This window comes from Nicotiana tomentosiformis, chromosome 8, assembly GCF_000390325.3.
Source record: "Nicotiana tomentosiformis chromosome 8, ASM39032v3, whole genome shotgun sequence".
NCBI lineage: Eukaryota > Viridiplantae > Streptophyta > Magnoliopsida > Solanales > Solanaceae > Nicotiana > Nicotiana tomentosiformis.
The window spans coordinates 142,666,612-142,692,264 of record NC_090819.1 but is presented as its reverse complement, the minus strand read 5'-3'; the positions used below and the strand labels follow the sequence as shown (position 1 = coordinate 142,692,264).

The 25,653-nt window shown below is 42.5% G+C and overlaps 1 protein-coding gene across 4 annotated transcripts; it reads left to right on the top strand.

The window, feature by feature from the left end:
• On the top strand, nt 1-25,563 carry LOC104119384 (uncharacterized). Of its 4 annotated transcripts, none has more exons than XM_070182918.1 (17): nt 1-278; nt 1,208-1,433; nt 1,553-1,627; nt 1,914-1,988; nt 2,881-2,978; nt 3,931-4,165; nt 11,582-11,656; nt 12,595-12,692; nt 19,868-20,102; nt 20,895-20,992; nt 21,329-21,464; nt 21,621-21,737; nt 22,059-22,154; nt 23,573-23,912; nt 24,102-24,292; nt 24,374-24,438; nt 25,102-25,563. In XM_070182918.1, exons 1-17 carry the CDS (start codon nt 174-176, stop codon nt 25,282-25,284), a joined length of 2,448 nt encoding a protein of 815 aa, XP_070039019.1. In that variant the 5' UTR covers nt 1-173; the 3' UTR covers nt 25,285-25,563. The 4 variants fall into 4 exon arrangements, with proteins under 4 accessions (XP_070039019.1, XP_070039020.1, XP_070039018.1 ...); XM_070182919.1 differs by having other exon boundaries at nt 2-278; nt 22,068-22,154; XM_070182917.1 differs by having other exon boundaries at nt 2-278; nt 22,041-22,154.
• The last annotated feature ends 90 nt before the right edge of the window (nt 25,564-25,653 follow it).

Genomic DNA, 25,653 nt, shown 5'->3' with positions numbered 1-25,653 from the left:
CGAATTTGCTTAAAAGAAACACCTTTTAAAAACCCTCGGAGTACAATTTACCAAAAGAACGACAATTTCCCGCCTAAATTTCGCACCAAAAGTCACTGATTCTCCCGAAGTTTCTAGAACCATCCGTATTACCCAGAGGAAAAAATCACCGATTTGCTATCTGCTCGGCGACAATGGGAGATGTGAAGAAATGGAGCGTGACGTACACGAAGCATCTCAAGCAGAAGCGAAAAGTTTATCACGATGGCTTCTTAGAGCTTCAATCTTCAAGCCACAAGGTATATTTTCATATATCTATACTTAGGTATTCCATTTTCTCCATTTGTTAGTTTATACAGCTCGAAATGTCACGTTTCAAGTAATTTGGAAGGAAAAAAAACGTAAATTAGTTTAGTTGTTAATCAGTGAATGCGAGTAGCACTGTGCTTACTGCTTTTTTCTGACTGAGTCTGGGTTTAGTATACATTCATACATACACATATCATATATATGTATGTGTGTATATCTGTGCAGAGTCAAATCCAAGATTTAAGATTGATCAGTTCAACATTTAAGGTTTTTAGTGTTGAGCCCATTATATTTTCAAAATTATGTGTTTAGACATTAGATATAGTATTTGTTGCATTTTAGTGAAGTTCTACATATAACTTTATGTTCATTGTCAAAAGTTATTATGTGCAATGAGAGAGATTTCATTGAAGAGCTAAAATTATGTGCAATTTCAATTCCATATACTGTTTTATGCACGTTTAATTCAAATTGATTTCTACTCTTAAGGTAGAAGGCTTGCAGTCAAGCAAACTCATGTTAGCTTGTGCAATTTTATCTAGAGATTTATGGGTCAATCTTCAAAGACATTAGCCGCTTGAATTATATATATATATATATATATATATATATATATATATATATATAAAACTTTTATGAGCTACTTGTAAATAAAACCTCAGTAAGACAATGCCAGCCTCTCTAGCAAGGCAGATCCAATAAGCAGTGGGTCCACAATCGTTATAGAGCATGTCCTGTATCAGCTGCCAGAGTTCTATTAGTGCTGCTATCAAGGAGTCCACTGATACACAAACAGATATGTTTGGAAGGGGGTCTGCGGACTAGTCTTGGCTCTTGAATAGAAAGGGCTTTCACGTTCTGCTGTGAATACATCCTCAAGAAATTATGTATAACATCAAAATGTTCTGGTTCTTTACAGGCCATGCTCTATGATGATTGTGAGAAGCTGTTAGGCATTAAGATTTTGAAGAATGACGATGATGTCAAAACAGGCGAAACACTGCCATTTGATTCTTACCTTGTTGATATTGGTGATCCTCACGGCGATTACAACCCTATACCCAAATTAAATACTAAACTGATGGATAAGAAAGTTCCGGTGGAATCTGGGCTACTGCATTCTGGGAAAAGCTCAGCTGCTGTTGGTATCACTCAACTTTCTTTCTTTTGTTCTTGGCAGTTGTTTATAATTTGATGTTGTTCTTCCTTTTTGTAGTTTGCACATGGTTATTATTTTTGCAACACTTTCTTCTTTTGTTTTCAGATAATAGGAAATCTAATCTGGGGAAAAGGAAAGCAACACCAAGTAATCTAAGCCCATCACAAAAGATTATTAGAGGTCCGTCAGATGATTCCTGTCCTGCTTTATCCGTGAAGTACAGTAATGGATTATTTTTTCTTGCTTTTATAGAGGTTCTGACATTATGGAATTCACCGCATGAATTCATGAGGGACAGTACAAAGATATGATGTCCATTGATTGAGTCTCTGATTGTGAGATTATGGTCCTTATGGGTCTAATATGAGTCTGAAAGTTCAAGCGAACCTTTAGTAACCTAATTTGTGTCTTTTGTCTGTTACTGTTCCGAGAGTGAAGTATATCAGGAACAAATTTCAACTTGCAGAGTTCAAGAAAAGTGAAGCTAGCAAATATGGTTCTTCTCCAGGTTCTCTTGATACAACAAAGTCAAGCACAGAAGGTAGATAAGTACTTTTTGCAGCAACTGTGCTAAATATTACTTTTGTGCATTTTATGGTAAATAATTTTCTTGTTTCAAGTTTAGAAGCTTCGATATTTTTACTGCCTCTAGTCTAAATTTAATAGATCTAATTTTTCTTTTGGTTCATCCAATTTCCTGAACTGAACTGCTGAACGCTTTCAAAGCGTTTCTCCAGTATTTCTCTCGGTACACCCACTGCCTGTGGAAGTAAGAGGACATTTGGAGCTATAAAGGCAAACAAGAAAATCACTTTAGAGTGGTTCTTTTGTTCACTTTATAATCTTATGGTCACTCTTTCAGAAAGGGGCTGCATCCCTCCCATTTCATTTTTCAAACCATTGCATAGCTGGATGTTTCTTTATGTGCCCGCACACAATCAGTCTTCATAGGGACACATTCTTTTGTAAAGAGATGAGCTTGTTCATCTTTTCATTAGGTAATGAAGAGGTCGGATTCTATGTTCCTCTCCTTCATGTGTTCACCTTTTGGGTTTTGAGATACAGGGATGTCAGTGAGACTCCTCTCTCCCCCCTCATCCCTCCCACCTCTAGATGAATATTTAAGAAATTGCATTAAAGTAATCCAATTCCAACCTTGAGGTGTTTTATTTGAGGTGTAACATATTCTTAACAAAAGTCCGTTCTCCTATCTGAACTATAAACTGGACAGATCTCTATCTACAAATTACTATTAAAAACATTCATCTTCTTCTCTTAGTTAAATAAACCGGCTAAATAGAGATGATAATACAAGTGCTGCTGGCTATCATGTTTCCACTACTGGATTTGAAAAATCAGTTCTCCTAGACTGCATTTCCTCTCCTTTTTCTGTATTTTCCGAGAATGAGTTTCTATTTTGATTGTTAATTCAGAATGGCAGGTATTGTACACCACACAAATAACTCAAAAGGCAAAGAAGTTCCATGATGGGTATTTGCGACTTGTGATGTCTGGCTCACATGGCAAGCAGGTTGCTTTCTGCAATTATTTCTTGTCTAACTTGCATGATGAACACCTTCACTGTTCAGAATCATCTTGTCATTAACAGCTGTGTGCTTGGACCTTCTCAAAGTATGATGTTGGCACTTCTTTTTGTCTAATTTAAAATCTGTGTTAGAACTATATTACCAACACTGTGCTCCCCCTCCCCAGGCCAAATCAAAAAGCTTGCTGTTGCTTGCGTATGAGAGAAATAACCTGTTGAAGCCAATGTAGTTCCTCTATACAGTCTTGCTAATGCAAGAGTCAATGCTGTATTCTGAAAATTTGAGAACTTACTAGCTTACACGTATTGATATTTGATAGCAACACTGGATATTGTCTCCGCATCTCTGGAGAGTTTCAACTTTGAAGGTGAATATGACCTCACGCTTCATACTTCTGGTCAAGGCATGAATTAGAAGAAAAACATTTTTGATCTTTAACGAAAATCTATTACTCCTATCTGTTCACTTTTGAACTTCCAAATGAGTAGGCATGTCAAGAGCCAAGAAGGTATTGCCAGGGAATTAGATGTGGAGCAAAAGGAAGGGGGAGTGAAAAAGAGAAGAATAATATATGTTAGAGCCGGCTGTTATAGGGAGGTTACAAAGAAGACAAGTATAAAATATGAAGGATAGTGAACAAGCAGTAGAGCATCTCCTTTATATTTTCATGTTCTTTTGTCCCAAAGTCCCACACGTTAATCTCACAACTCTCAGACCTGAAGCCAGGCCTAAGTAAGTTGCTTTCAGCAGCTTGGATGCATCTAGTTCTTAAGATTGAAACATCATACTAGCATATCTGAACGGTAGCTGAAAAACTTTTGTGAAGAACGGTGTGTTTCTTGTTTTTTTTCTTTCTAAAGCATAGTTATGTTCAATATTATGTCCTTATATTGCTGACTTCTCGTTTGAATAAAAATATTTGCTGATTGTTTCCAGATCATGCTGTATGATGCAACCAGGAGACTCCTAGATAGTAGGTTTCTGAAAAAGAATGAAAGTATCATGTCTGGCCAATCGGTAACATTTGATGGTCACTTAGTGGAGATAGGAGAATCTGAGGAAGATCAAAAGCCTCCAAAGGACCTTAGAGCTCAAGGAAAGCATATCACAGGACTTGGAAAAAGAGAACCAGTACACGGGGATGTCGGTGTCCATAACAAGTTTCCGGCTGGTAGGTCTGTCTTTGTCTAAATAAAATTCAGTTAGGTAAAGATCGTATTATAGTATTTGATGCTTGTATAGGAAGTCTTCTTTATAATAGATTATTCTTTTTTGTTTAATGACTATCTTATTTGTCACATCCTATTATCTTGGACTTACAATTGAAGAAGGGCTTGTTTGGTTGGGCCTTAAAGTTTCACATAATAATGCGATGTTTGGTTTGCAATGTTAAACTTTGGTGTAATCTTTGCTTCCCTAGTGAAATGCTTGGTTTTCAGTACAAAACATATGTAACATGTTTTTCTGCAATTAAACTCTGCATTACTAATATTAGCATTAACTTTGTGGGAATGTTTGCATTATTTATGTGGGATAAAACATGGAATACGAATCTGTTCTTAGCAGTAGCTGGATAAGAGCATCTAATGATAAAAATGCCATTAAAATAGGTAATTCCTGCATAACAATGTGATGAGCTGTTCCACGCTGGAAGCGTTCACTGTTCCCATCTCCAAAACTAAGTGACTGTTGGCAGAAATGGCCAAGCCTCTTCCATCTCTTCTTCTTCCTAAATTTCCACCACACCCATCAAGAGCCAAGCTCCCCGCGACCAAACCCCAGTAAATTTCTCCGGCAACCGAGCCCTCACGCGCCCCCACGCGCTTGACTTTCCGGCGAGTCTCAGCCACGCCCCGGCGCGTGTGGCCTTTTCCAGCGACTTTTCAATTTTTTTTCCTTCAGACAACCTCTTCGCGAGGCATTTTCGAGCCATCCCGTGCCAGTTTTACCAAATTCCGACGACTTTTTCTTTTTCCGGCCTTTAAACCCCAGTTCTTTTTCTCTTTCAGATAGCAATACGAGGAAACATTCCTCCCTTCTGTCTCCACCCACTGTGAATACTGTTATTCCAACAATTGAGGTTTTTCCGGCCAGCTTTTCCGGGCCAGCTGCATTTAGAATATGATGGATTGTACAGAGAGAAGCTCTTTTTTCTCTCTGGAATCCAGAAAACTGGAAAACATGTTGTTTATGAAAGTTGTCTCTTGGCCATCCCTAGAACTTGGAGGAAGATGCCATCGAAAGCTCGACGTAGGACAAGAGCCGCACTTCACACTGTCCGAGGAGCACTCTCAGACGCAAGGGTTTCTTGGAATCTAGTCTCATTGGGTCTTTCTCCAAATGGGTTGGTTCTCCGGAGGCTGTTAGAAACTGGGCAGCAGAGGCATGGAACGTCAAGGACGGGCTGAAAATATCGCAATTGGGGGACACTCAATATCTCTTTCGTTTTGTTGACAAGTCTCAAGCTTCAGAAATTCTTGTCAGAGGAAACAGGTGGTTCGATGGGAACTTTTTAAATCTAGACAGATGGGTGGAGCATGATGGGTGTCTTGACCCTCGCTTCACTGGCGAAACATTGGTGGTCAACATGGTGGGTCTCCCGGTGCATCTTTGGTGTCTTGACCTATTCAAGAAGATAGGGGAAATCTGTGGGGGTTTTATTGATGTCACTTGCAGTTTACACGATCTCTCGCGAGTGAGGATTGTGGTGAGGAAAGGGGGCAGAATCCCTGTCTCCACTGTGGTGGAAGATGGCTACTTGAGTTATAGGGTTTGGCCGAGCCCTGAATTTCGCCCTATCTTTATGCTCTGTGATAGCGACGGAAGAAAAAGGAAGGTCAAACAGAAGAGAAGGGAGGGGAAATCAGTCTCTGAGGGGAGGGGAGGGTTCACCGGATCACTGGATTAAGCCGGAATCAGACGTTAGATCGAGAAGAGACGGGAGGTTTGAAATTGGGGGAGGAAGACAAAATTATAATAGGAGAAGACGTGAATGGGTCAGTGATGCGGGCTGGAAAGGCAAAATGGGACGGTCCTCTTCTACTTAACATAGGGCCGGGCATGTTTTCAGCAAGTATAGGCGTGGGCCTCCTCACATGGGCCCAACAACTTTCCCCAATTCCATTAGAATTGATCCTAAGGGGCCTAGTTTATTTCAAGCTGCGCATGATAAGGTTTCTAAGCATATTGGAACAATGGTTCCTCCTTCCTCTGGCCATGGTGCTTCACACAGTGACACTCCTTCACCGAGCTCTAGTGACATGTGCCCCTCTACGATGGCCGCCGCTGCAGGGACAGAACCGGCAAAGGATGGTGCTATTAATCCACACCCCTCACCTCTGTTGGGCCCGGTTCCATCAACCACTCAACTGCTCCTGGGCTTAGTTGTGCTGAGGACACACACAAAGTTTCTTCTTTTTTTGGGGAGATTGGTGAGCATGTCCCAATTAATGTTAGTGTCGGACCAGTATCTTCAGTTAATATGCCACCAAGGGTTCCATGCTCTCTTCCGCCATGCTACCCTACTGATGGTTCTGGACATTCCTATAGCAGCGGGGTGTTATTTTAAGAGGTTGTTGACCCCCAAGGAAATGGTGAGACCCTTTCGAAGGTTAAAACTCCTAGTGCTAGCAATGCTATGGTCTTGTATTCCTCTGGTAGTAGCAAGGAAATGGCACATACAGAAGAAGCCTGCCCAATTTCGTCAAGGACCGGAGGAGGGGATATGTCTTTTTGGATGGAGGACAAACTTTTAAACTTTGGGAAGTTTCTAGGTGTATCTGTTGCAAGGAAGGAAGATAGGGTGTTAGAACTGTTGAGGGAGATTAAGCAACAATCTCTTTACGATGGTGCAGGGAGGGAGTTGGGTAAAGGTGTTAAGCAAAATAACTTAGGGGATGTAGTGGTGTATCAGAGAAGGGGGCGAGTGTGTGACAAAGAGAAAGGGACCTCGGCTAGGGGAGGTGGGGAAATAAGGGCTATTGTCGCTTATGTAAGTTAAGATCCTTTCATGGAATGTGAGGGGGATGAATGACCCAAACAAAAGGGCCATCATCAAAGTGGGAGTTAGGGAGTGGGGTGCCAACCTAGTTTGTTTTCAGGAGGACCAAAATGGAAGTTTTGTCGGATGCGATCGTGAGAAATGTCTGGGGAGGTAGTTGGGTGAAATATGACTGGGTCCCAGCAGCGGGAAGTGCGGGGGGCATCCTACTTATGTGGGATGATAGAAGCTTGGAGGTAAAGGAGATTAGGAAGGGAGTCTTCTCTTTGGCAGCTCTCGTCAAAGATAGAGTGAGTGGGGTAGATTGGGGATTTTGGGGAGTGTATGGGCCGGTAAGGGAAGGGTCCAAGGTGTCTTTCTGGGAGGAACTGGCCAATATTATGGGGGAATGTGACATTCTATGAGTTCTAAGGGGAGACTTTAACACTATTAGATTCCCGGAGTAGAGATTAGGGTGTAGTGTGTTTTCGAGGGTCATGGAGTAGTTTTCTGACTTCATCAATGATCACCTTCTCATTGACCTTCCTCTGTCAGGGGAAAGGTTTACTTGGGCCAGGGCGGAGGATTCCAACTCAAGGTCTAGAATTGATAGATTCCTGATATCTCCCTCATGGGATGAGCTGGTGCCGAATGCGCCGCAGATTCCTTTACCTAGGTTGACTTCAGATCATTTGCCTATTTTGCTAGATGGATGCAGAGGAAGGGGGGTGCGTGCTCCCTTCCGATTCGAAAACATGTGGTTGAAGGTGCCAGGATTTGGTGACAAGGTGAAAGAATGGTGGACAAGCTATGGGGTATCAGGGACACCTTCATACCGGCTTTCGAAGAAACTCAAATTGCTCAAGGGAGATATTATTAGGTGGAATAAGGAGGTTTTTGGGAGGGTAGAGGTTAAAATGAGGGAGCTTATGCATGAATTGGGGGATTTAGAAAGAGGGGAAAAAGCGGGGGAGGTAGACGAATCTGAGAAAGAGAGATTGGGGGAGGTTAAGAGGGAAATAGTCGAGTTAGCAATAGCTCAGGAGACTAGTTGGCGGCAAAAATCGAGGGCGCTCTGGCTAAAGGAGGGAGATTCGAATACCAAGTTTTTTCATAGGGTGGCGGTCGCAAATCGAAGGAGAAACTTCATAGAGTCCTTAGTTGTGGATGGGGTGAGGATTGAGGGAGAGGAGGAAGTAAAAGGGGCGATAGTGGGGTTTTATGAGAACTTATATAAAGAAGAAGTTAGTTGGAGGCCGACTTTGGGGGGAATAGAGTTCAACCATATAGGGGAGGGAGACAACGAGTGGCTAGAAAGGGTTTTCGAGGAGAAGGAGGTGCACGAGGCTGTGTCGTTTTGTGCTGGTGATTAGGCCCCCGGGCCTGATGGTTTCTCCTTGGCTTTCTTTCAGCTCTTTTGGGACACCATCAAGGGAGAGTTGATGGAAGCCATTGAATACTTCCATGCGAATGGTGTTTTCGAGAGAAGTATCAATGCTTCATTTATTACTATTGTGCCTAAGAAAGAATGTGCATCTTGTATCAGAGACTACAGGCCTATTAGTCTCGTGGGGAACATTTACAAGATTATTTCTAAAGTGCTTTCCAACAGACTTAAGAAGGTTCTTGACATGACTGTTTCGTCCTCCCAGAATGCGTTTGTGGAAGGTAGGCAGATCCTGGATGCTGCCTTGGTGGCAAATGAACTTGTAGACTCCAGAAGGAAAAATAGAGAACCCGGCTTACTATGCAAGTTAGATCTTGAGAAGGCTTTCGACCATGTCAATTGGGAGTTCCTGGACTTCATTATGATGCAGATGGGGTTTGGGGAAAGATGGAGGGGATGGATAAAGTTCTGCATTTCCTCAGTCAGATTCTCTGTCCTGGTTAATGGTAGCCCGTGTGATTTCTTTGGCAGCTCCAGGGGTCTCAGGCAAGGTGACCCCCTATCCCCCATGTTATTCATTCTAGTGATGGATGCTCTGAGCAAAATGATGGATCGTGCGGTGGGCGGAGGCTTCTTGAGAGGATTCTCAGCTCCGATTGGGGTGCTCAGTGCCCGAAGAGTCTCACATTTGCTTTTTGCGAAAGACACACTGGTTTTCTGTGATGCCGATATGGATCAGTTGACCTACCTGAAGCAGGTCCTGCAATGGTTTCAGTTAGTATCAGGACTCAAAATCAACATCGGCGACGGCAAATGTGAGATTTTCCCGGTAGGTGCGGTTACTAATTTTGATGCCTTGTCTGGTGTTCTCAGATGCAAGGTGGGCTCCCTTCCCACTACTTACCTGGGCCTCCCTTTGGGCGCTTCATATAAGGATACTACGGTTTGGAATCCAGTGATCGAGCGGGTTGAAAAAAGATTAGCAGGGTGGCAGAAACGGTATTTGTCAAAAGGAGGTAAGGAAGTGCTTATCAAAAGCACTTTATCGAGTATGCCAACCTATTACTTATCCCTGTTGCAAGCACCGGTGAGCATCACAGAAAAACTGGAGCGACTTCAAAGGAACTTTCTATGGGATGCGGCGGATGGAACTAGAAAGTTTCATCTAGTGAATTGGCAAATAGTCACTTCCCCAAAGAAGTGGGGTGGACTTGGAGTGAAAGATCTTAGAGTATTTAACAGAGCTTTAATGGGAAAGTGGCTGTGAAGATTCGGGGTAGAAGAGCATGCTCTATGGAGTGAGGTCATAGTAGAAAAGTATGATTCAACGGGAGGGGGTTGGAGGACCAAGACGATCACAACACCTTTCAGGTGTGGCATGTGGAGGAGTATTATGAAGAATTGGGAAGCATTCAGTGACAACATCACTTACAGTGTGGGAGATGGAAGGAGAATCAACTTTTGGAATCATAGGTGGTGTTGAGAGAATTCTTTGAGGGTCTCCTTCCCCCACGTCTTCAGAGTTTCAAACCAGAAGGAACTGATGGTCCAACAGATTCGCAAGGAGCATGAAGGGGGTAGTATGGGACCTCTCATTCAGGAGGAACATGCAAGATTGGGAGATTGCGGAGCTTCAAGTTTTGTTGGCACTGCTATACGGGCAAGACATGCTCCAACCATCCTGCGACTCTTGGAGATGGGGCTTGCGTGGCGATGGTTTGTTCACCGTAAATTACCGTAAAGTCCTTTTACCAGAGTAAGTTGGTGAGAGAGGAGACCACTTTTCCATACTCCTCGATCTGGATTCCTAGGGCGCCCACGAAGGTGTGCTTTTTTGCATGGCTAGCGGCAAGTGGAGTGATCTTGACTGCTGAAAATCTCCGAAAGAGGGGAATTACACTTGTTAGTTGGTGCTACATGTGTAAAAGCTCAGGAGAAGAAGTTGATCACCTTATGTTGCATTGCCCTGTGTCCTCTGCTTTGTGGAGGGCAATCCTGAATCTCTTTGGTGTTCAGTGGGTGATGCCAAGCACTGTAAAGGAAATGTTATATAGTTGGGGCGGTTTTCGTAGAAAAAGAAAATAAAAGGCGTGGAAATTCGCTCCGTTAACTCTCATGTGGGTAGTATGGGGGGAGAGAAATAGGAGAACTTTTGAGGAGATTGAGTCTCCTTTTTCACATCTTAAGAATAGTCTTTTATCGTTGATCGCTTTTTGGTGCACTCACTTAGCCCCTACTTGTATAGAAGATTGAGCGTCTTTTGTAGAGAATCATGTTCTGATGTAAATTCTCTACGTCTTTGGTATACTTTGTGTACACGGGAGTTCTCTCCCTTTTGATTAATACAATTTACCTTATAAAAAAAACAATCCCTATAAATATTACTATCATATGACAATAGCTACAGTATCATTCTCTGTATAACAATTCTTATATTATTATTCACTGCATTACTACTCCAGGATCAAACAACCCTAAAGGTTTTGCAATTTGGTAACAATCCTAATTTCATTTGTGACATACGTATACCTTTGTCTTAGTACATCAAAACAGGAATTGTCAGTCATTGTTCTAAGCTCATATCTCGGTCTCATGTTCTATTTCTCTTACACTCCTTTGCTTTTGTTAATGGGCTTACCCTTTGTCATTAAATTGAATTTTCAGAAATTCTTTGTGGGACAGAAGCTGTTAAGGAGTACTTTGTAAAATGCTGTATGTTGCTTTGTCAGATGGTGTAGGGTAGTGGCATCCTTAAACCTAAAAGATTTTGATTCATCAAGTTGAACCTAACTACTCTTAAAATCAGAAGCTTTTCATGCGAATCTAATTATTTCAAGTGACCTTTCAAGTTAAAAAACACGTGTAAATGGTAGGAAAGCTGTGAGGATTCTTCTACACTGACAAGTTCGGGGAACCTTTTTCCTCCATATTTTCTAGCAATTGCTTTTGAATTTCCTGCACAAAAATGAAATTTCATGTCTTCAGTTTTCGATAAGCCAGCTTATGTGAATCTAGAATGTGTTACTAAAGTTGTTTTAGTATGTCTGGAATATCACAATCATGGTTCACTCATTAGGGCTTTGTAACAAGTTGTCCACCATCTTAAAATGGATTTATTATGAGTCTGAAAGTTCAAGCTAGCCTTTATTAATCTTTCTCATGGCTTTTGTCTGTTACTGTTCTGGGGGTGAAGTATATCAATTACAACTTTCACTTTGCAGAGTTCAAGAAGAGTGAAGTTCGCAAATATAGTTCTTTACCGGGTTCCCTTGACATGGCAAAGTCAAGCACAGAAGGTAGGAACGTACTTTTGCAGCAACTTTGCTAACTATTATTTTTGTGTATTTATGGTAAATTATTTTCTTATATATATATATATATATATATATATATATATATTGTATTTTTACTCCCTCTAGTCCAAATTTAGTAGACCTAATTTCTCTTTTAGTACATCCAACTTCCTAAGCTGAGTTGCAGAACCTCTTTCTAATTTTGCATTATCTTCAACATTTTCCCATTACTTTTTCTTGGTTCACTCGCTACCTGTAGAAGTAAGAGGACATCTGAAGCTTGATAAGTTGCAACTACCATCTCATAAACGTAAAGCAAAACAAGAAAGTCCCATCAGCATGGTCTTTTGTTCACTTTAAAATCTTATGTTCACTCTTTGAGAAGGGCTGTGGCTCTCCCATTTCATTTTCAACCATTGCATAATGGATATTCCTTTATGTACCCGCACATAACTGGTCTCCTTAGAGACTCATTTTGTAAAAAGATGAGGTTGTTCATCTTTTCATTAGGTTATGAAGAGGCCGGATGCTATGTTCATCTCCTTCATGTATTTATTTGGGTTTTGAGAATATACAGGGGGACGTTTTGTCAAACCCCTCACTGCCTCTAGATGGATCTATAAGAATTGCAGTAAAGTAATTCAACCTTAAGTTGCTTTGTCGTGGTGTTACATATTTTTAACAAAAGCCATGCTTTCTCAGATCGGAACTATAATTTGAACAGATCTCTGACACAGACTACTATAAGAAATGTACGAGTACCTTTTTATTCTTAAAATGTGCTCTAGTCAAATGAACCGATTAAATTGAGATGACAAGATAAGTAAACTGGCTATCATGTTTCCGTTGGTGGATTTGAAAGATCAATTTTCACAGATTGCATCTCTTGACATCTCTATGTATTTTCTGAGAATGAATTTCTACTTTATTTCTAAATTCAGAATGGCAGGTACTCTACACCACACAAATAACTCAAAAGGCAAAGAAGTTCCATGATGGGATTTTGCGACTGGTGATGTCTGGCTCACATGGAAAACAGGTTGGTTTCTGCAATTATTTCTTGTCTAACTTATAAATAGTCAACATCTTCCACTGTTCAGCATCAGCTTGTCATTAACAATTGTGAGCTTGGACCTTCTCAAAATATTATGTTGATCCTTTTTTTGGTCTAATTTTACTGTGTTTGAACTGCATCACCTACCTAATCTGCTCCCTCCCCAGGCCAAATGCAAAAAGCTTGCTGTTGCCTGCTTATGAGAGCAATATAAAAAATTAACCAGTTTAAGCCAATGTAATTCCTTTGTAAGTCTTGCTAATGCAAGAGCCAGTGCTGCATGCTGAATTTGAGAACTTATTAGCTTACATCTATTGATAGCAACATCAGATTAGTCTAGTTTAAACTCGGATGGTGAATATGACCTTATGTTTCATACTTCTCATCAGGCATGCATTAGCAGAGAAACATTTTTTTATCTTTACCAAGATTTTATTATCTGTCAACTTTTGAATTTCCAAAGAGGGCACATACCGAGAGGCAAGAAGGTATTGCCAGGGAATTAGGGGTGGAGCAAGAGAAAGGGGAATGAGAAAGAGAAGAACAATAGATTTTAGAGCCTGTTGTAATAGGGAGGCAGCTACCTTTGAGCTAAAATATGAAGAATATTAAATCAGCAGTAAAGCATCTCTTTTCTGTTTTCATATTCTTTTGACCCAAAGTCCCACAGTTAACACTTAACTCTCTGACCCAATGCCTAAGTAAGTTCCTTTCAGCAGTTAGGATGCATCTCATAATTAATGTCATGGGCGGCTTTCCAGCCATGCCCCATGACCCCTTGGACGTGCCCCGTGGCGTCCTGGCCAGCCTCCCAACGCCCGTCGCCACGGTCGGCCCCGTGGTCTCGGCAGATCCAAGTGACAAGCGCGCAGGTGCCTCTGTCGCCCCACCGATAGCCATCGCCAGCGCCCAGCCACAGGCAAAAGCCAACAGCGCCGCGCGCAGACAATGCCGCGCGCGCAGACCCTGATGCTAAAGACAAAGTTGCTGCCAACGGACTTGCTGCTGCTTTGTAGAAGACTAAGTCCTTTTCAATGTAAATATAGAGTAGTTTTGCTGCATTTTCTTTAAGTGTGATTTTACAGCTTTCATAGGTCTAGTCATGTAACTTTGGTTTATTTTTTTTAAGCATTATTAAGGGGGACCAAGCAATCAAAACTTTCAAGCAAGCAAACAATTCTCTGTACTGGTGTCTCTCCCCCGACACCGTCTTGTTTTCTGTAATAGCTTTCATTCAATGCAATCAAGCTTTCTTTCATTCTCAATTCTCTTTTCTGCTCTCTTTCAATTGCTCACGACATTGGTTTTCCCGTACGGCACTGACAATCTAGTCTAGCGTACAGAGGGGACCTCAGTTGGCGGACAGCAACCGTACTGACATCGGTTGCTTAGCCTTACGTCGCCCTTCCAAGGAACTTCAGGAAGGCGCCGCGTAACAGTTGGTATCAGAGCCTAGGCTCGACATCGGACGAGGGATTACGTTACAATTACCACCATTTCTGACCATGGTGAATTACGGGGATCGCATCGCGACCCTTGAGGGAACAGTTGACTCATTACGGCCTATCGTGGAAACGGTGGCCGATCTAAAGACCAGCCTAGTGCAAAGGTTGGACGACCTGGACCGCAGACTCATCCAGGCCGAAGTTGACATAGAAAACATCAGTCGCGACTCTGAAGGAGACCGACAAACAGCAGCCACAGAGGCAGCTGAAATTTTTGGTAAATTTGAGGTCCTCCAGCAGGAGCGTGCCGAGGATTTAGCCAACAGGGAACAAGAGGCAGACAGGGTGACTGCCATGCAACAAACCATAGACAACTTGACAGGCCAGCTCAATGTTGTCAATGCTGCTTTACAAGGCCTACTTCGAGGAGGCGGAAACCCGTTTGGGGGTGGTGTGAACCTCGCCCCTATGGCACAAAAGCTGAAGATTCCTGAGCCAAAGCCATACAGTGGAGCTCGGAATGCCAAAGAAGTGGAAAATTTCATTTTCGACATCGAGCAATACTTCGATGCCGTGGGAGGCTTAGAAGAAGCTAAGAAGGTAGCAACTGCTGCCATGTATCTTCAGGGTGATGCCAAACTCTGGTGGCGGGTGAAGTATGAAGCCATCAAGGCTGGCGAAGATGCCCTCGAGACATGGGCGGAACTGAAGGCAGCCATACGCCTACAATTCTTCCCCGAAAATGTTGAGTACAATGCCAGGAGAAAGTTGCGGGAGCTCCGCCAGACCAAATCGGTGCGAGATTACGTGCGGGAATTCTCCGCGCTCATGCTTAACATCCGTGACATGGGGGACAAAGACAAACTCTTCACCTTCCTAGAAGGGTTGAAACCTTATGCCCGGATGGAGTTGCAGAGACAAAGGGTAGACACGTTGCCTAAGGCAATCCAAGCAGCAGAGTGCCTTGGGGATTACCAAGTGGAAGCCCGGAAGGATAGGCCTCAACAGCCTGTCCGAGGAGGATACAAAGGGGCCAACCAAACACTGGTGGCCCTAGCAGAAGTGGAGGAGATCGGAGTGCGCCCAAGCCCAAGGCTCCCTCTTCCGGCAGTACCAGTGCCGCATCTAACAACAATGATCGGGGGAGGAAGCCCCCCTCAGGATGTCGTCATTGCGGCGGACCTCATTGGAATAATGAATGCCCACATGCACAGATGAACGCCCATCAAGCTTTTGAGGATGGGACGGATGACGAAGCCGATGATGCGGACCAGACCGAGCCAGTAGGTGCATTCAATACAATTGTTGGCTCCATTTCTGAGCCCTTAGCGGGAACCAGTGCCGGTATCCGCAAGAAGAAGGACCCCTGTCCAATTGCCAGGAAAGGAAATAAGAAGGCGAATTTGAGGACTCCTCCTCATCAAGAGAGGACCTTAATGTTCGTTGACATGAAGGTAAATGGCAAGCCCATTCGAGCAATGATAGACACGGGTGCCACTCACAACTACTTAGCCTCGACTCAGGTGGAGCGTCTTGGACTAGTTGTAGGAAAGGGCAAAGGTCGTGTAAAGGCTATCAACTCACCACCTCAACCAGTGGGTGGAATAGCCAAAGAAGTACCAGTGAAGCTTGGCCCTTATGAAGGAAAGTTCAACCTGCGCGTAGTGATCATAAATGACTTTGAGTTAATAGTGGGGTTGGAATTCCTGAGACAGACCAACACCATGCCCGCACCATATGCGGACATGCTGCTGATGATGGGAGCAAATGGGGCCAAGCCCTGCATTATTCCGTGCATTCCCATGAAGATGGCAGCCGAGAACATCTCGGCCTTGCAGTTGAAGAAGGGGGTAAAGAGACATGAACCCACGTTCCTGGCTACCCTCTGCATGGAAGATATAGAACGCTCCTCGGGTCCCATTCCTGCACCCGTGAAGGAGTTGCTTCTGGAATTTGAAGACATCATGCCACAAGACATGCCAAAGCGCCTTCCGCCTAGGCGAACTGTGGACCATGAGATTGAGTTGGTGCCGGGTGCGAAGCCACCTGCCCGGGCGCCATACAGAATGTCACAACCCGAACTCTCCGAGCTTCGGAGACAGTTGACGGAAATGCTAGACACAGGGATCATCGTGCCCTCCAAGTCCCCATATGGGTCCCCTGTGCTATTCCAAAAGAAACATGATGGTAGTTTACGACTCTGCGTGGATTACCGGGCTCTAAACAAAATCACCGTGAAAAACAAGTATCCTATTCCGCTAATGGCAGACTTGTTTGATAGACTGGGTGGTGCGACGATATTCACCAAAATAGACCTGAGGACAGGTTATTGGCAAGTTCGGATTGCAGATCGTGATGAGCACAAGACGACCTGTGTGACAAGATATGGGTCGTACGACTTCCTGGTTATGCCCTTTGGCTTGACTAATGCACCAGCCACATTTTGCACCTTGATGAACCAGGTCTTCCGAGAATACATTGATGAATTCGTCGTGGTTTATTTGGATGACATTGTGGTATATAGCCAGACACTGGAAGAACACCTGGAACATTTGCGGAAGGTCCTAGTCCGATTGCGGGAGCACGAATTATATGCAAAGCTATCTAAGTGCTCCTTTGCTCAGAAACAAATTGACTTCCTCGGACATGTCATCGAGGAAGGGAGGATCAAGATGGACCAGCAGAAGATTCAGGCCATTACAGAATGGCCACCTCCTAAGGATATACATGCCTTGAGGTCGTTCCTTGGCCTATGCAACTTCTATCGGCGGTTTGTGAAAAGTTACTCCCTCATTGCAGTGCCGCTGACAGAACTTCTCAAGAAGGCCACCGCGTGGGATTGGGGCCCCAAGCGGGCAGAGGCCTTTGACGCATTGAAGATGGCTATGTCTAGTAGCCCAGTCTTGGCCCTCCCTGACTTGGCCAAGCCATTCGAAGTGCAAACGGATGCCTCTGACTATGCACTTGGTGGAGTATTGCTACAAGAAGGGCATCCCGTAGCGTACGAGAGCCGGAAACTGAAGGATGCAGAGCGGCGCTATGCCGCCCATGAGAAAGAATTATTGGCTGTCGTTCATTGCTTGCGCCTTTGGAGGCATTATCTACTGGGAGCCCCGTTCGTGGTCAAGACAGACAACACAGCTGTTAGTCATTTCATGACCCAGCCAAAGCTGAATGGACGACAGGCTAGGTGGCAGGAACTCCTAGCGGAATTTCACTTCAACCTAGAGTACCGAAGTGGAAAGACCAATCATGTTGCTGATGCACTCAGTCGGAGAGCCGATCTAGCATCGATGTGTGAACTCGCTGCCCTAAAGGGGAGCGAAGTAACCACCACCATAAAAGACCAGATACAGGATCTACTCGTCAAGGATCCTGCAGCACAATATTTGGTTGATTTGGTAGGACAAGGCAAGACTCGCCAGTTCTACACCGAAGATGGGTTCCTGAAGGTGAAAGGGAGCCGACTTTATGTTCCTAAAGGAGGAGATCTGCGACGGACTCTTCTTGCAGAATGCCATGATACTTTGTGGGCCGGTCATCCCGGCGAGGAACGCACCATGGCATTACTTCGCCGTGCATATTATTGGCCTCAAATGGTCGATGGCGTCGCTCAGTATGTGAAGACTTGTCTAGTATGCCAGAAAGATAAGTCAGACCGCTTGACGCAGGCAGGGCTCTTGGAACCACTAGCTGTACCAAAAAGACCTTGGGAAAGCGTTTCCCTGAACTTCATCACCGGATTGCCCAAGGTCGGAGATCTCACAACTATCTTGGTTGTGGTGGATCGGTTTTCCAAGTATGCTACCTTTATAGCAGCCCCACAATATATATCAGCAGAAGATACAGCTCGACTATTCTTCTCTTATGTCGTCAAATATTGGGGCTTACCTAAAGACATTGTTAGTGATCGCGACTCACGCTTCACTAGCAATTTTTGGACCCAACTCTTTAAGTGCCTCGGGTCAAAATTGAGTCATAGCTCAAGTTTTCATCCGCAATCTGATGGCCAGACGGAGCGATTCAATGGCATGCTAGAGGAATATCTCCGGCACTTTGTGACCGGATCGCAGAAGAATTGGGTGAAGCTTCTGGATGCTGCTCAACTGTGTTTCAATTCACAAAAGAGCTCAAGTACCAACAAAAGCGCTTTTGAAATTGTTACCGGACAGCAACCGCTACTCCCACACACAGTGAACGCACCAAACATGTCAAAATCTCCTCGGGCTGCTAGCTTCTCAAAAGAATGGAAGCAAAATTTGGAGATAGTGCGGAGCTATCTTGTCAAAGCCCAAAAGCGGATGAAGAGGCATGCTGATCAGAATCGCCGCTTTGTGGAATACCAGGTGGGAGACAAAGTGATGGTCAAAATCCCAAAGCGGTACTTGTTTGCAGGGGTCCATGACCCTCGCCTATTGCAAAAATATATTGGACCCTTGTCCATTGAAAGGCGCATTGGGAAAGTTGCATACCGGGTGGATACCCCAGCTTGGTGGAAAATCCATCCTGTTTTCCATGTCAGTCTCCTGAAACCTTTTCGGGAAGATATGGAGGATCCTTCACGAAGCCAACTCACAATACCAAGTATTCGAGGCCCCAATTCAACCGGGAAAAGGCGTGCTGAAGCTATTCTTGATGATCGAGTGATTCACGCCTCAAGAAAAGATCACCAGGAGTTCTTGGTGAAATGGCAGGGATGTGATGCAGAGGAGAATACTTGGGAGAGGGGAACAAACCTCAAAGCCTACAAGAGCCTGATTGATGATTACCTTGCAAGGAAGGCGCCGAGGACGTCGCCAACTCAGGTGGGGGAGAATGTCATGGGCGGCTTTCCAGCCATGCCCCATGATCCCTTGGACGCGCCCCGTGGCGTCCTGGCCAGCCTCCCAACGCCCGTCGCCACGGTCGGCCCCGTGGTCTCGGCAGATCCAAGTGACAAGCGCGCAGGTGCCTCTGTCGCCCCACCGATAGCCATCGCCAGCGCCCAGCCACAGGCAAAAGCCAACAGCGCCGCGCGCGCAGACAATGCCGCGCGCGCAGACAATGCCGCGCGCGCAGACCCTGATGCTAAAGACAAAGTTGCTGCCAACGGACTTGCTGCTGCTTTGTAGAAGACTAAGTCCTTTTCAATGTAAATATAGAGTAGTTTTGCTGCATTTTCTTTAAGTGTGATTTTACAGCTTTCATAGGTCTAGTCATGTAACTTTGGTTTATTTTTTTTAAGCATTATTAAGGGGGACCAAGCAATCAAAACTTTCAAGCAAGCAAACAATTCTCTGTACTGGTGTCTCTCCCCCCGACACCGTCTTGTTTTCTGTAATAGCTTTCATTCAATGCAATCAAGCTTTCTTTCATTCTCAATTCTCTTTTCTGCTCTCTTTCAATTGCTCACGACATTGGTTTTCCCGTACGGCACTGACAATCTAGTCTAGCGTACGGAGGGGACCTCAGTTGGCGGACAGCAACCGTACTGACATCAGTTGCTTAGTCTTACGTCGCCCTTCCAAGGAACTTCAGGAAGGCGCCGCGTAACATTAATATTGAAGACATTGGTTTCTATGCTTAGCTAATATGAACGATAGCGGTGCAACTTTTGTGAAAGAACAGTTCCTATATTTTTCTAGATATTCAAATAAAGTGCATACTTATGCTAAATATTATGTCCTTATATTGTTGGCTTCTTGCTTGATAAAAAGTGTTTCTGATTGTTTCCAGATCATGCTGTATGATGCGACCAGGAGACTCCTAGTTAGCAGGTTTCTGAAAAAGAATGAGAACATCGATTCTGGTGAATCGGTAACATTTGATGGTTACTTGGTGGATATTGGAGAATGTAAGGGAGATCAAAAGCCTCCAAAGGATAATAGTCCTCGAGGAAAGCATATCAAGGAACTTGGAAAAAGAGGACCGGTACACGGGGAAGTTGCTGTCCTCAATAAGTTGCTTGCTGGTACGCCTGACTTTGCCCAAATAAAGCTCTAGGTTGGTAACAATAGTATTATGGTGCTTGATGCTCTTGTAGGAAGTCCACCTTACCATAGACGATTCTTCTTTTTAATGACTATCCAGTTTGTCACTTCCTTTAATCATGGACTTATAACTGATGAGCTTTGTTGGGTTTGCGCGTAAAATTCCACATAATGATACAATGTTTAATTTGCAGCATAAAACTTTGCATTTATTGTGCAATCTTTGCATAATGAATGAGATGTTTGATTTTTAGTATAAAACTCTGCATTATGCAACATGTTGTTTCTGTATCTAAATTTTGCATTAACCGGCACAATTTATTTGAGAATTTATGTATTGTTCTATGTTGGTTAGAACATGAAATAAGAATATGCATGTTTGCAATCCCTGGATAAGAGCATCTAAAGACAACAATGCCATTAAAGTAGGTGATTCCTGCATAACAATTCCTCTAATATTACTCATCATATAACAATCCATTATTATTTACGACATTACAATTTTTACATTATTATTCATTGTATAACTAGTCCATGAATCAAATGACCCATAAGGTTTTTGTAGTTTGGGATCCTTAAATTCATTTATAACATCTATATAGCTTTGTGGCTGAATTACCAAATCATTCTTTTAAGCTCATATATCTTTGTGGCTTAGAACTTCAAATCAGGAATAACCAATCATTATTCTAAGCTCATCACCTCTGTCGGGTAGTTACTGGGCATCCTCTCGGACTTGTTCATAAACTACTATTATTGTACTTCGATTACAGAATGGGATGCCATGTATACAGCTCAGATAACTCAAAAGGCAAAAAAGTACAATAATGGAATCCTTAGACTTTCATCCTGTGGTTCCTACCAATCTCAGGTTAGTTCTATATTCATCCATTCCATGCAACTGTAATTCAGTTCATCGTTGTCTAGTTTGCCAAGGATTTGGTTGATAGGCATGACTGCTTATCTTAGCAGTTTATCTGCCTAGTATTTCTATGATTGCCAAGGTTTTCGGAAGCTAATCATTCAGGTATTCTAGATGTTTGCATCAATAATTGATTCAGACTTTCAACATTAACTAACTGACTTTGTTTTGATTATCCTTATTTGGATTAATTCTAAACGCCAATCAAATTGTTTAGTTGGTGATATTACATATCTCAAACTTATGATCTGGTTCTAACATAAACTCACTCCATAAACAAGTCAGGTTACTCTACTTACAGAAGAAGGAAACATACTATGCCGAAGGTTCCTCAAGTTATCAGAACATGTCACAACTGGAACTACATTGAATCTGTCAAATTATTTGGTTGAAGTTGGTGACATGAGGACAAGTCCAGAAGGTAATTTTCTACATCACATGGCTAATATTCCTGCTTTCTTCAATCAGTAAGGTAAGATTGATAATTCAGCTATCATATGCTTTCACTGTCTTGACATAAGATTAGTTTGAGAAGTTCTAAATGCTCTTATGCACTTGATTTCATTGCTATGTGCAGGAAAACCTCAAACTGATGCTTCTTCCCGAGAGCATGCACAATCTGATTTTAAAATATCTGGACTCGACAATATCAAATCAAGTAGAAGAATCTCCTCTGACAAGCCAATTCCTAATAGTAAGTCTGTTGGCAATTTAGTGTACAGAATAATGTTTTATCTCTAGAAACAAAACAATCTTGCCTTGCCTTTCCTTAGTTCATCTTTATGTGCACTTTTGTGCCATCAAAGTTTCCTACTTTTGACAAGTATATATAGATCTAGATATATTTCGCCCTCCAGTTTTTATAGCCTGTTGTAACGTAGCATCACACACGACTACAGCATCAGAAATGAGTATTAGTACTCATGATCTTACTTCCTACATCCAGAACCTTCATTATGTTTCACTTTTCCTGCTCCCAATTGGTATTGCCTAACAGGGGAACCTCAAAATGGAGTTTTTTCAGTGGAACATATGGATTCAAAGACTGCAAGCTGTTCTGTTGACAATACAATGAATTGTAGGATCTCCAGATCAAACTCTGTTCGTGCAGGTAAACTGTCAGCCTTTTCCTTATTTAAGCAGCAGAATTTTACTTTTCTCCAGATGATCTTGTCGAGATTATTCAAGAAAATTCATTATAATTAACTTCTAAAATAAGTTCTCTAATTTCTTTCTGTTGCCTCTGCTTCCGATTCTGTTCCATTAGCCTTAGTTAGCCGTTTAGTCAAAGCCGTACATATGCCCCTTTCGAATCGTTCTATCATTCGATAAGTGAAGAAAACGGAATTAAATGTTAACCACATATGACAAGTTGGTTTAGGACAAAAGTGGGAGAGACGGAGCAAACAAAGAAGGCAGCCCGGTGCACTAAGCTCCCGCCTCCCGCTATGCGCAGGGTCTGGGGAAGGGGCGGAGGACCACAAGGGTCTATTGTACGCAGCCTTACCCTGCATTTCTGCAAGAGGCCGTGGAGTTAAAAAGCGGGAGTAAAAAGTGGCGGTGACGTTAAAAACATTACTGTTTAAATCATATATGATGTTTGATTGGGGTAAAAAAGGACTGGTGGGACGGGGGAAGAAAATAAGGATTGTCAATTGTTTCTCTCGTTGGTTAAGGATGTAAAAGTGGAGGGATTTGAAATTTGGATACTCAGAAGTAAAATTGTAGGGGTTGAATTTCTGGACACTTAGAAATACAAGTGCAGGGGTTTGAATCCGTTATAGCTGCTTTTTGAACCCCTCCAAAAAATTGGATGGAAGGAGGAAGCTTATCTCTTTTACTTCCTCTAAGCCGCACCAAACAGCCGGATGTAAATCATCAATCTTTCCACTTAAGATAAGTAACAAAGGAGTTTCTCTCTCCTGTATCCCTCCCTTTCCTAATGGAACCAAGTATAATGTCAGCAAACTGCAATGTATTGCTTTTCACTAAGCAAGTCATAAGGTTATTTCGCGGAACAAAATTTGATAGGGTGTTGTCAAAATGTAATAACAAAGCTGATATCCCTCCTTAAACTATTAGGATAAATAAGTATAATCAGATATGACATGTTATCTTTCTTCTTATGCAAATGAACATGCTAAAGATAATACTATGTTTTAGCTTCAAAAGAGAAGCCAGTCGAAATTGTTTTTCCTTCCAATGTTGTATGTTTGTATTGTTGAAACTATATGACTTTAATCGATTTTTCTTGGGAATGGGGCTGCCTTTGGTTTAGTGTTAGTGTATGAGGCCACTTAGCTTGATTTTTAAATCAGCCAACAGCCATTGATCCATAATATGTAAAGATAAATATCAAGGACTGCAAATGCTATACATCAAGTTAGTTAAACTTGGAACTACAAGAAACTTTAGTTTTCTTTCTTTCTTTTTTTTGGGCAATGTAAGGTCCATAAAGTTTTCTTTTGGCCAATCTAGTCAATTGCTAAATATATCTGTTAATTTCTGATGCTATTTGCCTCATGACAGCTCATGAAATCTTGTCCATTCTTAAAAAACCGATCTCTTCGAAAGGTGCTGGCACAGTAAGGGACATCACATTTGCAGACGAATGCCAAGTATTGCAGTCATCAAATCTTGTTTGCAGAGACATTAAGAGTCAAACAGAGGAACATCTCTTGCAAGACTTCAATGTTAAAGGCAGTTCACCATTGCATAGGGAAGAACAAACTACCATGACGCATAGCAGCGGCACGAACCTTTCAGAAATAAAAGTTACTGATGCATTCCATTTGGATGACATTTCTCAACCATCGGATTGCACCGGTCAAAGAGTATCTCATACTCGGTCATTAAGCTTGTCTACAGGGTATGTATTGACTTCATGCCATGAATAAAAAATGGTTACATAAATAATAAGCACACTTCCATTTGTCAGCTTTATCTGTTGGCTTATTGGGTAAAACACACCTAAAAGTGGCTTATATATGTGGTTATTCTTTGACTGTTTTAACTAGTATTTGGAAAATTATATTTGGTTTGAATTAATTCTTTCCAGATTAGGAGAGATGGATATATGCTTGCGTGATGTAGAATGCACTGTCACAGAGAGGTCTCCAACTGCAAAGCTGAAGCATTTGGTTGTTCCTGAGTCAGACTCTAAGATTCAAGCAGTTGAAACACTCTGCCACGACAGGTCTAATAAAATTTTGGAAATTGAGGATGCATCTGAATCTGTCTCGCAGCAAGGCAAGCATCCTCTAGAACACATACTAGCATATCAATTTTGCTAGTAACTACATTTACTGTCATTTGCTTCTACTTGTGCAGATAATCCTAGTGGCCCAGTGGCTCCATTAACTGATGTCTGCACCTTGACTCATGCATCCAACAAGGTAAGACATTAAATTCTCTATTTCTTTTTTGAGCTTTCAGTTTATATTATGATATCACCCTCCCTCATATGGTGAATGTATTGAGTCAAATATGAAGAGGAAAATGTCATTTCCTTCTCCCATGTAACAAAGGAGAAAAAGGGAAAAAGAGGCCAAGAGGGAATAGGAGTTGAAAACTAGGGGAAGAAAAGGGTTTCTGGAAACAAAGCAGGGGAGAGAAACATTGGAATTAGACTTTTTTTTGGATGGAAGCTATTATGAAAATTGAAGGGGAACCCTAGCGTAACCGGTAAAGTTGTTGCCATGTGACCAGAAGGTCACGGGTTCAAGCCGTGGAAACAGTCTCTTGCAGAAATGCAGGGTAAGGCTGCGTACAATAGATCCTTATGGTCCGGCCCTTCCCCGGACCCCGCACATAGCGGGAGCTTAGTGCACCGGGGTGCTTTTTTTAAGCTATTATGACAATTATATGCATGCCAATCAACTCTTAACAGTAGATGATTGGAACATCAATATATCATCCACTATTTGCTCAAAATCCATCCCCTAATGCGGATTATAACATTAATACTTTGCCACCAAAACCTGTATCCTATGATGAAAATCTGTATACGACTGTGCCACCAGTACTTGCATTCTGACAGTATCTGCTGTTTTCTTTAGCCTGCTGTAGATAACAAGCAGATGGATACTCAACGTAGGCAAGAGGGATTTTCTGGTGTTATTACTGATGTTTCAAATGATTCTCCTCCACAGTTCCCTTGTCACTCAACTGAGACGAATTCTCTTCATGATATCAGTACATACAAAATGGATGATTTACCTAGTTTTGATCTTGGATTTTAGAGGACTATTGTCATATTGTATTATTCTTTCCCATGTAACTGCAGAGTACATTAACTGAGGTTTTCTCTCAAGATGTATGCAAACTCACCAATAGCGGGCATGCTCAGACGAGAATGAATCATAATGATTCTAGTTCATTCATAATTACTATTGAGTAGAAGGAAAAAATGGTGAAAAAGTACTGACAATAGAAGCTAACAATTTTTGTATGAACTGGAAGGGGCATGTGCCACGCATATGCATATCATGCAATAGTAAGACCTCAAAATATATTTTTCATTTCGAATTCAAAAGCTGTTCATTAGATTACACTATTTTACTAGTCTATATGTTGTATAGTACTACAACGTTTCTACAAGATTATCACAA